We start from the raw sequence: 15485 nt of genomic DNA, 5'->3' as shown, positions 1-15485 counted from the left end.
AATCTAATCCAGGGCCTCATGCATGCAAGGCAAGCACTCTACCACTGAACCACCTTACAAGCCCATCTTTAATTATTTCTGCCTACTTTTGTTTTAGTTATATTTTGTTTCTGAATTTTGTTTAAATCTGGATGTTTTTATCTTTATTTGTGGATTTAATCCATTCATATTTGTGGTTATTGTATGTTTTAACATAGTCCTGAAGTTTTACTTCATCTTCACTTTATAATTGTTCTATCATTTTGGTGTTTAGGTGTTTTTCCTTTTTAAAAGCCCTTTGTTAAATCACAGACATAAAGGGAAAATTACCTGAACTGATTTATATCTGTCCTGATGCTTATGCTTAAAATTGTAATGACCTTTTTGTTTGTTGGTTTGTTTATTTGGAAGTACTGGGGTTTAAAACTCAAGGCCAATGCTCTACTGCTTGAGCATCTTTTTTCTGGTTATTTTGGAAATTAGACTCTGACAGGCTCACTCCCCCACCCCCATTGGCTTCAAATCACAACCATCCAGATCTCAGCCTCCTGAATTGCTAAGATTATAGGCATGAGTCACCAAGCTCCTAGTTGTATTGTCATGGTTTTCTACGTACACAATGCTGTCCAATAGAATTTTCTGCAATGCTAAAAATATTCCTGTGCTATCTAACATGGCAGTCACTAGCTGCTAATGCCCAAAATGTTAGTGAGGCCCAGGAACTGAAATTTTAATTGTTTACCAGTCATCCTGGGTAAAGACTACTGGACAGCTCAGACCTCCAAGACCCTCTTTTTTCCATCCCTTGTACAAAATAAGAATATTAGCCTGCTTGTGCCATGTGTTCTTTTTCACCACCTCCCATATGGAAATTAATCACTAAGATTTCTCTTCTAGATACATTGTTTTATATTATGCATCACAAATTATCCTTAAGTTTTGTTGGGTGCTTTTTTTTTTACTATGTTTTATACATTAGATCTCCCTTTTATATTAGGAATCCTCTAATTCTTTCAGGGAGTAACTAAATGGTAAAATTTGGACTTTTGGGGCTGGGAAGGTGGCTCAGTGGTAGAGTGCTTGCCTTGCATGCATGAGGCCCTGGGTTCGATTCCTCAGCACCATATAAGCAGAAAAAGCCAGAAGTGGCGCTGTGGCTCAAGTGGTAGAGCTCTAGCTTTGAGCTAAAAAGAGCTGAAAAACAGCACCTAGGCCCAGAGTTCAGGCCCACATCCGACAAAAAAAAAAAGTTTGGACTCTTTCCTATTTCTGTTCTAATTTACTATGAAGTATTAGTTTGAATAGTTGTAGGGTTCTAGGCTCAGAATTAATTTTCCATTGCAACTATGAAAATGAAGTTCTAATGTATTCTAGTATCCAACTGAAGTCTGATGCTGGTACAACTCTCAATCCTTTTCTCAGGACATCTGTCTTTTGGTTTTGGTTTTATGTTTGGATAGTTTTCCTTTATCTTTACCATTCCAGAAGAAAAAGTCTTCATCACAGTTATTAGGTGTTTTCTACTTCTTTGATATATTTCATTCAACTACTGTTCTGTTGTAGAATTCTATTTTTGATATATGTTAGAATTTCTTGCTCAATCCTCTATATACCAAATTTTTTCTTATTAGCTTATTTTGCCTTTTTTCCCCAGTACATTTTTCCAATAAATCTCCTTTCTAGCACATGAATTACCATTTCCATGTCTATGTCTCTTCACAATATTTTGTATCTCTAAACTCCTTAGAGAGTTTGCCTAGGAAGTGCCAAAAATATAATTTTTTGAGGACTTTTACACTGACATTGAAGTCTTGGGTTTGCTATGTTGTCTAATTTGTATGTAGTGTCTCTCAAACATAATGTAATCCATTAAGTCTTTGTGTTTTGGTCTTCTTTGTCTGTACATCTTAGTTAACTGTCTCTTGTAACCATGAGAATCCACGATAGATACTGGTCTTGTGTGACTTTGGGATGTAGAATTCCTTTCCTGCTTACAATGATATGTGATATGTGAGCTGGAGTCCTCCCCTTCTCTTTGGCTCCTGTAAGCTCTATAATAAATATTCTCATTTCTGAAGAAATGGCATAGTCTATTAGGGAATATCACTAGATTTGTGTCTGACCTTTATAAATATGTCATTATTCCAAGCTCTGCTGTACTTATGCCAACGTACAGTTGATTGCCAAACAGGGCTTGGGTTATTCCCTAGGGAAGCTAAAGGGTATGTTTTTCCACTGTAGCTATTTTAAGAGTCACTCATGTCTTCTTTTTCTTCATGTAAATAGTCTTGTTCTCAAATCTACATCCTACATTCTAGCTGACCTTCCTGTGAGTCCTCCATTTCATACCTATCTCCCTCCCTGTCCAGGATATCTGAGCTTGCTGAAAAGACTTCCATAGAAAATTTCCTTTATAGCTCAAAGGTTTTGGTTTTAGCCAGGCACTGGTGGCTCACGCCTGTAATCCTAGCTACTCAGGAGGCTGAGATCTGAGAATCATGGTTCAAAGCCAACCTGGGCAGAGAAATCCTCAAGAGACTCATATCCAATTAGCCACTCGAAAACTGGAAGTGAAGCTGTGGCTCAAAGTGGTAGAGCACTAGCCTTGAGTAAAAAGAGCTCAAGAGACAGCATCCAGGACCCAAGTTCAAGTCTCACAACCAACTATAAAGAACAAAAAGAAAAGTGAAAGGTTTCAGTTACAGAGTTTGTGTAAGTTTTATATTGTAAAGAAGTATAAACCAACATGGAAACCCATGTTCTAGTTCATATTCTCACCAACATATGACTGGCAAACTCCTTGGAAATTGAAAACTGCAAGAGAAATGTGTGATGGATTTTAAAAGTATCATTTAAAGTTTAGACACACTCAAGGTTAAAGTATATGGTATCAGTAAAAAAAAATTATTTTCTGTTTCTAGACTCTGCATAAAATTTCCATTCATATGAAGTAGAGCTGTGGCTCAAATGGTAGAATTCTAGTTTTGAGCAAGAAAAGCTAAGGGACAGTGCCCTGGCCCAGAGCCCAGTAGTAATACAGAAACTTTCTACTCATACTTACATCAACATTCACAGTGTGGTAATCTGAATTGGTAGGTAACCAGGTATGATTGCCTTCAGAAAACCCAGCATTTGAACTATTGTCCCACTGCATTGGTGACTTTGAAAAAAGGGTATTCTGCATCAAAAGATCAGAAAGAGAAAAACAATGGTCAGGTTACTAAAAGAAATGTATTTTGGTCCTTCTAATATATTTCATAATTAATTGACTATAGTTCATAGCTAATACTTGTATTCATTAGCACTCAAACAGTTGCAGTGGAAAACAGCCAATAGTAACACCTTGCATCTGAGTCACTATTCTGACTTGAACTTTAACATGTTTAAAACCTCCACTTGGAAGTGGTGCTGTGGCTCAAGTGGTAGAGCACTTGTCTTGAGCTGAAGAGCTCAGGGACAGCGCCCAGGCCCAGAGCTCAGGCCCCACAACCAACCAAAAACAAAAAAACAAAAAAAAAAGAACTCCACTCTTTTCCCCAAAAAGGAATAATGTAAGATTTCAAAATATGCATTTCCAATCCTACTATTTATTTGGTGTAGGTGAATATTAAGGTACAAGTGAGCCTGAGTTTTGTCCTCTTTTCTTCACCCTGGTTATATGTGTGTTCACACACACACACACACACACACACACACACACATTTAGAGCTGACAGAGAACAAGTTTCACTTTAACCAGCTGTCAGGGAAGTGGGATCACAAACAACTGAAAACTTATCATACAAATTGAACTTTCATATCATCTCCCCCACAATTCAGTTGTGAAAGCTATGACCTCTAACTAAAACATAATAAAAGCCACTTCAAAAGTATGAAGTAAGCTTAATAACACAAAGGGAAGAGTCTTTGTGCTATGCAACTGAGCGCTAGCAAGTCCAATAAAAACTAGAGAGCAAGTCTTCCTAATCCTCCAGGTTTCAGGTAGAGGGCAATGAATATCCCCAACAAAACTACTGGTTATTGAATTGTAATATGTGAAAATATCTTTAAAATGAAGATGCATTGTATCCGTAAATTGCTTTGTTAAATGGCAACGCCTCTTAAAAAGAAAATAAAATGAAGATTCCATGGCTCTGACCAAGAAGTCTAGTTAGGTGGCTCAGAAAGGAGCATTTTTAATAATCTCTCCAGCCACCAAGGAAACTGGTCATTCTTACTGTCAAAAATTAAGGGAAAATAATCATGAGTTTCAGAAATAGTAAATTATCTTAGTTGGGGGAGGGAAAAAAAAGAGCAAATACTTGATTTTACAACAGTGGTGCACAGTTAAATTAAACTTACAGTATCATAAATTTCATTGAGATCGGTGGCTAAAATGTTTCCCATTCCTATTTCTTCTCCATAATAAGTTATGGGAGTTCCAGGGAGTGTAAAAAGGAGCATATTCATGGTATTGACATATTGGCTCCCAAAGCGAGAAGTCAGTCGAGTAGTCTCTGGTCCACCAGTCTGAAAGACAGGAATTAAGAATGCACTCTTTACACAGTGCTATGGAGATTTCTCCTGTTTCATAGGAAGTTCATCTGGCAGGAAGGTAAGTGTGGGTCTTGATATCAGAATGTCTGAATTTCAGTCTTTTATCCCTTTTTTTTTTTCCTGGGGCTTGAATTCAGGGCCTGGGCATTGTCCTTGAGCTGCTTTTCCTCACGGCTAGCATTCTACCACTTGAACCACAGCACCATTTCCAGCTTTTTCTGTTTATGTGGCACTGAAGAATCAGACCTAGGGCTTTGTGCGTGCTATGCAAGCACTCTACCAATAAGCCACACTCCTATCCCAATTTTAGGGGGGAGGGGTTTGTTTTTGTTTTTGTCTTATGCCATTCCTGGGGAGAATTTCAGTCTTGAGTCTTATCACTTGCTTTTGCTATCTTGGCCAATGAAAACACAATGGTGATAATTCACAGCTTGTACCGCAAATAAGATAAAATTTATTAGAGGGTTCATGTATTACACATTTGGACAAGATAATATTGACAGGAAATGAAACAAAAGCTTTGTCTTTGTATCTTTTTTTGTTGTTGTTGTTGGTTGTGGGGCTTGAACTCTGGGACTGGGCGCCGTCCCTGAGCTCTTCAGTTCAAGACAAGTGCTCTACCACTTGAGCCACCGTACCACTTCCAGCTTTTTCTGTTAATGTGGTGCTGAGGAATCAAACCCAGGGCCTCATGTATGCAAGGCAAGCACTCTACCACTTGAGTCCCAGCACTACTTCCAGTTTTTATCTGGTGGTTAATTGGAGATAAAAGTCTCACAGACTTTCCTGCCCATGCTGGCTTTGCACCTTGATCCTCAGATCTCAGCCTCCTGAGTAGGAGGTTCACAGGCGTGAGCCATGAGCACCCAGCTTCTTTGTGTCATTTTTAACAACTAAGTTCAAAAAGTCAAAAACTCTTAAAATAGAGCTAGAAAATAGAAAGGGTATATAAAGAAAAATATTTTTACACAATTATGTGTTTATACTAAGCAAAATGTTATTACAAAAAGCCCAAGAATTTTTAAATATTTAAGTTTGTAGAAGTTACAGTAAGCTAAGAATTGGCTAGATTAGACCTGACCATTAACAATAATTGAGGTACAACTGAGGATCACCAAAGGGACAAAGGTCTACAGGACTTTAGAGGTGAACAAGGGAAAAGCCTACTATGTGCTACACTGGGCTGGAGACTTACCATCCAATTAGGCCATTTTCCTTCTGGCATATTTTCCATCCAGGATGTGATAACCTCATACACTGTGTTCCCAGAAAGCGTGTCTAATGTGTTAAGATAACTGTTGAAAGGAAAATCAGCTTCATAGATAAATGGCAGGCCATAGTACATCATGGTTCTGTCAATGCTCTCTGCATAGGCTTCAGTCCCCATGAACCTGTAAGAGTTAGCAAAGGGCAATGTCTTCAGTGCCTGTCAAAACCCCCACTTTAATCATGTTCCCCAATAAAACTTGCATTATGTCTAAAAAAAAAAGACTGGGAAAACTGTAGCTATTTATATCTTATAAAATGTGAGAACTAGATGTCTATTACTAACTTGATAAAGCTGGGGCTTGCTAGAATGCCAAGAAATTCTACACCTTAACCTGATTTTTTGGGGGGGAGGTCCGGTCATGGGGCCTGAACTCTGGGCCTGGGTGCTGTCCCTCAGCTCTTCAGCTCAAGGCTAGCGCTCTACCACTTGAGCCACAGCACTACTTCCGGCTTTTTTCTTTTTGCTTATGTGGTGCTGAGAAATCGAACTCAGGGCCTCATGCATGCAAGGCAAGCACTCTACCACTGAGCCACCTTCCCAGCCCCTCAATATTTTTTTTAAAAAGCCTACATATTACCATAATCATGCTAAAGAATTACAAAGATAGAGCATATTTGGCTCTATCAGTATTGTTCTCTGCTTTCTAAACTTGATTGAAACTCTGCAACATTGTGATCAAGTTAATCAACATTGTTGTTGATCAACCTGATCAAGTTACCTCATTTAATGACCTTAGAAAAGTTATTTCTATTACCTTTCTATTGATGAGAAAACTGACACAGTAACTACTAGCCCCAGGTCAAACCAATGTCCAGCAGGAATTCTCTACCTCAGGCCATTTGATCCCCAAGCTGTTTCTAATAACTACTGACAGTTTAGATGAAATCTTTCAATACTGTAATCGGAGCTGGACAACCAATGATAAAAATAATAGTTCATAGCCGGATGCTGGTGGCTCATGCCTGTATTACTAGCTACTCAGGAAGTTGAGATCTAAGGATTGAGGTTCAAAGCCAGCCCAGGTAGGAAAGTCCATGAGACCCTTATCTCCAATAAACCACCAGAAAACCAGAAGTGGTGCTATGGCTCCAGTGGTAGAGTACTCGCCTTGAGCTGAAGAGCTGAGGGACAGTGCCCAGGCCCAGAGTTCAAGCCGCATGACTGACAAAAAATAATAATAATAAATAGTTCATGGATAGCATTTAATTCATGTATTATTTTTAATTGATTTAATTTTCAAGACTGGAAATTGGAAATCATCAGTTAAGAAACTGAACAGGGTAATCAGACCCTGGCATAACAGAGTTATAATAGAATATAAGTATACAGTTTTAGTAGTTTTTTTGGTAGGTTTGTAAGACCTCTGAGTACGCCTGGTAGTAAGGGGTTTAACATTACACCTGTGAAGAACAGACGTGTGTCCTGCTCTACCTGTATCTGCCAGGCTCCCTGCTGTACTGGTCCATGGTCTGCCGGAAGCTCTGGACGATTTCATGCATTCCCACTTGTGTGGTGGTGAAGTCATGGTACAACTCTGAGTAATGGGTGACTGTGTCCTGTGAAAGCCACACAGCATGGTTACCATCATTCACGTGTCACATAGCCACAGCCAGCTCCCTTCACAGCGCTTGTGGTAAAGAAGGTATATGTACAAGGTGGTCCCAGGATTTTCAATTACTCAGGAAGGTGTGCAAATAGAGAATAGTCACAGCTGTTAGTATTTCATTTTTTTCTACTTATATAAGCAGTTAAATTTATTTTTCTATTTAATTATTAAGTTGTTGTACAAAGAAGTATCAGGTTATGAGTATGTTGATCAATGTCACCCCTTCCATCGTTCTATCCCATTATACCCCTCACAAACCAACCCTCATTACATAGTTCATTTTTTATATAATGCACATTGAATATAAATGACTAGTTCATTGGATGAATACCGCATTGGATGAATAAATCATTAATCTTATGCATCTAGTAGACAACAAGTATTTCTCTAAATTATCACCCATTTCAACAAACTAAATCTTTTCCAAACATCAAAACATTAATTACAAATATACTTAAAAACTCTTCCTAAACACATAATTGACTAAATCTTTCAGACACTTGTATAGGCAAACAAAGATGTGTTCCTGATGAATATGGAGTTCATTATCACACTTTCTTTGCTCACACAAAAAATCAATCTCATATATTTTAATTTGTTTCATTACCATCGCTATCATTGTTACTAGTATAATTCCTTGAGGTTTCAGTAATTTTTTCTGATAGTCATGTCTTGCCTTTCTAGGATTATAAGAATTTAAAGATTGCATCTCAAACAGGCAAGGTTTGGGGCCTGGAATGGGACACATTCTAAACATTATTGGCTGTCTGTTTTGTAGACTCTTTCTATAAGTGAGCTGCACTTTTTAAATTATGTAAAAATCAATTTTTTTGTTTTTTTATATCTTGGCTCTTTTTTTTCTAAAATTGCATGCTACTCTTTCTTGAGTAGCACCCAAAATCCATTGTTCTAATCCTATATATCCTGCAAACATATGCCTCTTGACATTACAATTAGCAAAGTTACTTCAAAGAAACTTTTCCTTTGTGGAACAACTGGCTAGCATAGCCTCTCCATTTCTTATTGGAAATCACACACACACACACACATGTTTAGTTATAACCTTCGGGTCATGACCTGCTCTCCAAATTGGCCTGTGAATAGCCATCTTCTCATTGTTTAACTTATTATCATCTTAATGAAGTTATAATTATCCATATATCTCCTCAACAAAAGCTAGAACCTTGATAAACAACTACCTAACTATATGGATTTCATTTTACTTCACTAAAAGGGTCTTATTTTATATATAATTTTACTTTTTTCCATTACACATTGCATGGCTGACTCATATTGCTATTTGTCATTGTAAATCAATAGTTTTGTTTTTGTCGGTAATGGGCCTTGAACTTGGGCCTGAGTTCTGTCTCTGAGCTCTTTTTGCTCAAAGCTAGCGCTCTACCACTTGAGCTACAGCGCCACTTCCAGTTTCCTGGTGGTTAATTGGAGATAAGAGTCTCACCGATTTTTTTACCTAGGCAGGTTTCAAACTACAATCCTGAGATCTCAGTCTCTTAAGTAGCTAGGATTACAAGTGTGAGCCACCAGCACCCAGCTAAAATTATTTTGATTAACAGAAAATATTCTCTACATTAGCATACCATATAAATTGGTCATTTTGAAGTGTATTTTAGGACTACTGTGTATTAATGTGACTGTAGAAAAATAAAACAGCAGTCAAGCAGGGAGTAAGGCAGACATGTGACTACCATGTCATGGCACAGTAGCGTCTGGGGTTTAGGGAGAGTCACTAGTGTGGAATCCCTAAGCGCCAAAAATCTGTAGTGAGCAGCTTAGTTTGGAGTTCTGTTGATCACCTCTAACACTGGAGATGTTCACTTCCCTAAGATTTGCAAAATGGGGATCATGAAAGCTCTCTTCAGGATATTAAGAGAATTACATGAAATCCAATAGACACTTGGCCAGTGTTAGTTCCCTTTCCTTCCATCTTGAGGCCTGGGTGAGCTGCCAAAAATCTCAATGAACAAACTGTCCTCTACTCAGTAGCCTTTTTATAGTCTCTACTGTGTCGGCAGAACCCTCACCACTGGGCCCTCAAGGGGCTTCAAACTCTGGAAAGCACACGGGAATGAAACATCTGGCACATTCATCTGAAACTCATGTTTCCTGGGCTGGGAAGGTGGCTCAGTGGTAGAGTGCTTGCCTCGCATGCATGAGGCCCTGGGTTCGATTCCTCAGCACCACATAAGCAGAAAAAGCCAGAAGTGGCTCTGTGGCTCAAGTGGTAGAGCTCTAGCCTTGGGCTGAAGAGCTGAAGGACAGCACCTAGACCAGAGGTCAGGCCCCACGACCGACCAAAAAAAAAAAGAAAGAAAGAAAAAAAGAAACTCGTGTTTCCTAAAGAAAATGATTCAATATGGTTGAAAATGTTTACATGTAAACAGAATAATTAGAAACTTTAAAAAGCAATATAAACAGAAATGGAGTGAAATTGATCAAAGCACATTATATACAGGAATGGACATCTCACAATGAAACCTCTTTGTACAATTAATAAACATTAATAAAAATATAATTTGAAGTACTTCTATAGACAGGACAGGACTCACCTTTGTAATTTATATCTCTAACTAAACTAGAAAACACGATAACATTTTCAGAAAAGACAAAGAAAAAAAATTTAAATAAAACTTTACCGTAGTTTGAGATTTATTTACTTGGATTTCATCTCTCAGATGCTTTGCTTCCAGAAGAAATTTAACAGCATCAAAACTAAAGCCATCAACACCCTTTGCAAGCCAGAACTTCATTATTTCCTAAACACAAAGAAGCAAAATGCTTGGTTATATTACATACTATGATCATAATTTTTAATGAACACTTAGTATGTGACTTTCATTATAAAATGGACATTTCTCTTTATGAAACACAGTATTCATATAGCCTACTTTTATCTATTTACTGCAATTGTGTTTGCATAATGAACTTGCAAGTTAACTGTATTTAGGGATGTCCCACACCTCCACATTTCAATTCAGAATTATAATTAAAACTACATTTCTAACAAGCAGCCAATGTTTAGAGAATGTAATCCAAATGAAAGAAAGCCATGATGAAAGTCAAAACTCAGGGCAAATTGGGAAAGTATTCCATCTCCCTCAAACCCAGCTTCCTAACAGTCATTCCAATCTGAAAGAAACTGGCCAGTTTGTTTGATAAATATGTCACTATCAGGAAAGCAAGTGAAAAGCTAAACGCTTGGGTGTTTAAAGGATTCTCTTTTATCAATAATATGAGAGGAGCACAAGAGAAACTAGAAAAGGAAATCAACCTTTTTAGTAGGAAAAGAAAGAATAGTGAAGATGTGGTGGTGACACTCAGACGTAAACATGGTTTTGCATATATTCAAATAATACACGATTAATAGTACATTGCCCAAAGAAGCTACTGCTTTAATGTGTTTCATAAAATAAAAAAATTGATCTCAAGCTAAAATAAAAATCCAATGGAATTCTATGCTTCCATCAGAAAGAATGGCATCGCCCCATTTGTAACTAAATGGAAAGACTTGGAAAAAATCATATTAAGTGTGGTAAGCCAGACCCAAAGAAACATGAGCTCCATGGTTTCCCTCATTTGTAATAATTAGTGTATGTCTAAAATTACAGTATCTCAATAGCCATATACATATGACCATATAAAATGATGCTGGGGCTGGGAATATGGCTTAGTGGTAGAATGCTTGTCTGGCATGCATGAACCCTTGGGTTCAATTCCTCAGTACCACATAAACAGAAAAAGCTGTAAGTGATGCAATGGCTCAAGTGGTAGAGCACTTAGCCTTGAACAAAAGAAGCCCATGCCAGGCACCGGTGGCTCATGCCTGTAATCCTAGCTACTCAGAAGGCTGAGATCTAAGGATCCCAGTTCAAAGCCAGCCAAGGCAGGGAAGTCCATGAGACTTTTATCTCCAATAAACCACCAGAAAACCGGAAATGGCACTGTGGCTCAAGTGGTAGAGCGATTGCCTTGAACTGAAGAGCTCAGGGACAGCGTCCAGGCCCAGAGTTGACCCTTTGTAACAATGAGATGTACAAGACACTATGACTATGTTGAAAATGAACTTTACAACTTGGGGGGGGGGGCGGGTTGGTAGTTGTGGAGGTGGGAAGGAAAGGATGGTAGGGGAAAAACAAAGGAGGAGGCAACAATGTTCCATAGGAAATGTACTCATTTCCTTGCTCATGTAATTGTAATCCCTCTGTACAGTATTTTTACAATAAAAAACATACAAAATTTTTTTAAAAGACTGAAGAGATGACAACTGATCTAGAGACAGAAACTGGGAAGGGAAGTAGGAAGTAGGAAGCCCAGGAACCTACACAAAAAGAACTTGCATAGAAGGGAATAGGTATGAGAATGGAAGATGGAAAGGGAGGCTTCTGGGTTGAACAAGGTGGGGTTAGGACAGAGAGGGCGGGGTTTCCTTTCCAGGGAGTCTCAGGCGAAGGCTGGCTGCATGGCTACAGAGCTGCTACATTTGGATTGGGCCCTTGACTCCAAATGGGCCTTTCTGCTGGTTTAACACTCTGCTCTTCGTTGCATGTCTTGAAATTCTTAGTAATTTTGGAACAAGGGATCCCACACTTTTATTTAGCATGAGCTCCACACTTTATGTAGCTGGTCTTTTATGGGTTCTGTATAGAAAAACCAGGGTAAAGGAACAGAAAGAGATGCAGTGGGGTAGGCAGGCTAGGGAGGTAGTTTAGATTTAGGAGGTAACATTTCAACAGGGAAAATAAGAAGTGATAGAGTAAGCCAAAGAAGGTCTGATGAAAGAACATTCCAGGCAGAAAACAGTAGTGGAAACCAACTTGAGCAGTAAAAAGAGAGCTAGGATAGCATAAGCAAGGGGCAAGGTGGGAGGGGTAGACTCACAGGCCTAATTTTGGAATTAATGGTAATGATTTAGTATGGGGTTCGGGTAAGGGTTTCAAGAAGAAATGGCTGTGATCTCACATATTTCTTAAACATCTCATGTATGTAGATGGACCCAGCTCCACCCACCTTTGGCTCAAATTGAACCCAAAAGCCATCAATCCTGTAAAGGCTTCATCACCCAACCAGGAGATCCCTAAGGGCAAGATGGGATTCTAGTTCTGTCTCCTTTGCTTTGGCTACAACATCTGTTACTCTGGAATGAGAATGGACTCTCACTGAGTATGAGCATGTCAGCACGTTCTATAAATTACTTGAGGGAATCCACTGGTGAGTTAGAAGACAGGCAGAAAGAGAGCAAGGGGTAAAGGAAGTTGGTTGAGGCTTAGACTGAAGAAGTTCACAGCTGCAGAAGACCTAAGACCTGGTGGGTGTATAAAGTCTCCTTGTTTGTACAAAGGTATAGCCATGACTTCTAGGGTCAACTCATGATGACTAAGTTAAAGCCTAAGCTCTAAGATCACACGTGTGTGTGTGTGTGTGTGTGTGTGTGTGTGTATGTGTGTGTGTGTGTGTGTGCATGCACACGCGCCAGTCTTAGGGCTTGAACTCAGGGCCTGAGAATTGTCCTTAAGCTTTTGTACTCAAGGCTAACATACTACCATTAGGTTGAGTCTCAGCTAGAGATAAGAGTCTCATAGAAGTTCTTGTCTAGGCTGATTTCAAACTGCAATCTTCAGATCTCAGCCTCCTGAGTAGCTAGGACTTACAGGCGTGAGCCATTGCCTGGCAAGATCACTTATCTGCACTTAGTTATGTACATATCTTTAAGATAGTCTCAACTTTTATAAGCTTCAGACAGCATGGGTCGGGTCCACCCCAGGTGGTGCTTAATTTTACAAGCATAAATCTAGATAGAGGCAGAGCACAAAGAGATGCAAACCATCCACGCAACCTCTATCAAAAGGTGAGAATGCTAGCTGGGCGCTGGTGGCTCACGCCTGTCATCCTAGCTACTCAGGAGGCTGAGATCTGAGGATCGCAGTTCAAAGCCAGCCCTGACTGGAAAGTCCATGAGAATTTTATCTCCAATAAACCACCAGAAAACCGGAAGTGGCATTGTCGCTCAAATGGTAGAGCACTAGCCGTGAGTTGAAAAGCTGAAGGATAGCACCCAGGCCCAAAATTCAAGCCCCAACTGACACGAGAGAGAGAAAGAGAGAGAGAGAGAAGAGAGAAAGAGAGAGAAAAAGCACTGACCTACATGCTGTTATAAACATTAAGCTTTTGGGCACCAATTTGTCTAGAACCAAGCTATTCGTTTTCTTCATGGGTCCTTATACATTTGAGTTTCAGCATTGCTACAGCAGTACCCAACAGTAAAGAACAAGAAGCATACACTGCTGCCACTGGGCGCCAGTAGCTCACACCTGTAATCCTAATTACTCAGGAGGCTGAGATCTGAGGATTGTAGTTCAAGGCCAGCCTGGTCAGGAAAGTCCAGAAGACATTTATTTCCAATAAAACACCAGAAAACTGGAAGCGGCGCTGTGGCTCAAGTGGTAGAGCACTTGCCTTGAGCTGAAGAGCTGAGGACAGCGCCCCAGCCCAGAGTTCAGGCCCCACAACCAACAAAAAAGAAAAGAAAAGAAACATACACCCTAGTCAAAGTTGATAGTCCTTGAATAACTGTAAGTACTAACATTCTGTGTCATCATTTGTGTTTTAAAATGTTATTTCTTTATTGTAGTTCTGGGAATTGAACTCAGGGTCTTATGAATACGAGGCAAGCATTCTAAGTCAGAACCCTAATATGCTGAGATGTTTTAAATGCTGAAGTTTTGACCCAGATAATTCAAAGTTTACTCTTAAAAAATCTTTTCTGTGTCATTTATTCCCTCAGCCACGGAGCCAAAAGAGCTCCAGATTTTCCATGCTAACTTTCATTGCTGGAGTCAAGCTCTCCCACCAGCTAGATGTTAAATGGGCACGGGGCCGGGTTCCCCCAGGCCTGAGTGAACATGAGCTCTCGGGACAGTACAGTGTGTCCTTGATTTGTATCACGATCCCAGAACTTCACACTGTTCTGATTTTTCTACTGATTATCTTTTCATTTTTCCCCCTAAAACAACACTGCTCTGAGTTTAAAATATCAATATTCATAATATCTAAACTAAGTCATCTATCTCAAGAAGAGAAATAAAAGACATTCTACAAGGACAAGGAGAAAATTATCTTCTCCGCTTATAGACAGGAGACAGATTCCCTACTGCTGCACAGAAATCTGGGCAAAATTCTTTGCTGGGCAAAATTCTCCTGCAAGAAATAGGGAGATGAAGAAGCATCAGAGATTTGGTATCTGACCAGCGAGGTACCAGCCCAGCTGTCTTTGGGCTACTTACACACTATGGCATCTGCAAGACCTCACCGATCCTTCATATTAAAAAGCCTTGCAGTTCTCTGCAGGAGTTCGGCTTCCTTTGATCTTTACACTCCCTGATCTCTCTGCACCATTGACACTGTTAACTGATCTCTTCTAGAAATATGTAGATTCCTTAGCTCCATAATACTCCGTTTGCATTTCCTTCTGTGTCCTCACAGCCCTTTAAACATTAGTGCTCCATGGGGTTCCATGTCACCTCACAACAGTACCTATTCATTGATTAGTTAAAAGGTACTTGTATAGTAAGGAACATAATGCTCTATGTGCTTTGCAAAGGTTAAGCCATCCAATATTAAAAACAGCCCTATGGGGCTGGGAAGGTGTCTCAGTGGTAGAGTGCTTGCCTTGCTTGCATGCATGAGGCCCTGGGTTCCATTCCTCAACACCACATAAGCAGAAAAAGCTAGAAGTGATGTTGTGGCTCAAGTGGTAGAGCACTAGCCTTAAGCTGAAGAGCTGAGGGACAGCGCCCAGGCCCCATGACCAACAAAATAAATGAATAAATAAATACAAAAAAAAAAAACCAGCTCTATGAACTAGCTACCATTATATATTTTTTTCTTTTTTCTTTTTGTCAGTTGTGTGGCTTGAACTCAGGGCTTGGGCGCTGTCCTTTAGCTCTTCATCTCAAGGCTAACACTATACCGCTTGAGCCACAGCACCACTTCCGATTTTCTGGTGCTTTTATTGGAGATAAAGAGTCTCACGGACTTTCCAGCTGGGACTGGCTTTGAACCACAATCCTCAGATCTC

At 39.5% G+C, this 15485-nt stretch overlaps 1 protein-coding gene across 1 annotated transcript in view; it reads right to left on the bottom strand.

Annotated features, from left to right (window-relative positions):
- Slc3a1 (solute carrier family 3 (amino acid transporter heavy chain), member 1) overlaps window positions 1–15485 on the bottom strand; it is a 36179-nt gene that overhangs the window by 3418 nt on the left and 17276 nt on the right. The window contains exons 5-9 of the mRNA XM_013017973.1: window positions 10048–10167; window positions 7216–7340; window positions 5710–5905; window positions 4320–4487; window positions 3041–3157 (exon numbers count right to left, since the gene is read on the bottom strand). Coding sequence (XP_012873427.1) covers window positions 3041–3157; window positions 4320–4487; window positions 5710–5905; window positions 7216–7340; window positions 10048–10167 — 726 coding nt within the window. The remainder of the gene's footprint in view (window positions 1–3040; window positions 3158–4319; window positions 4488–5709; window positions 5906–7215; window positions 7341–10047; window positions 10168–15485) is intronic.

Source organism: Dipodomys ordii, unplaced genomic scaffold (assembly GCF_000151885.1).
Source record: "Dipodomys ordii isolate 6190 unplaced genomic scaffold, Dord_2.0 Scaffold37, whole genome shotgun sequence".
NCBI lineage: Eukaryota > Metazoa > Chordata > Mammalia > Rodentia > Heteromyidae > Dipodomys > Dipodomys ordii.
Note: the sequence above shows the minus strand (reverse complement) of the source record. Positions and strands in the feature narration are given on the sequence as shown.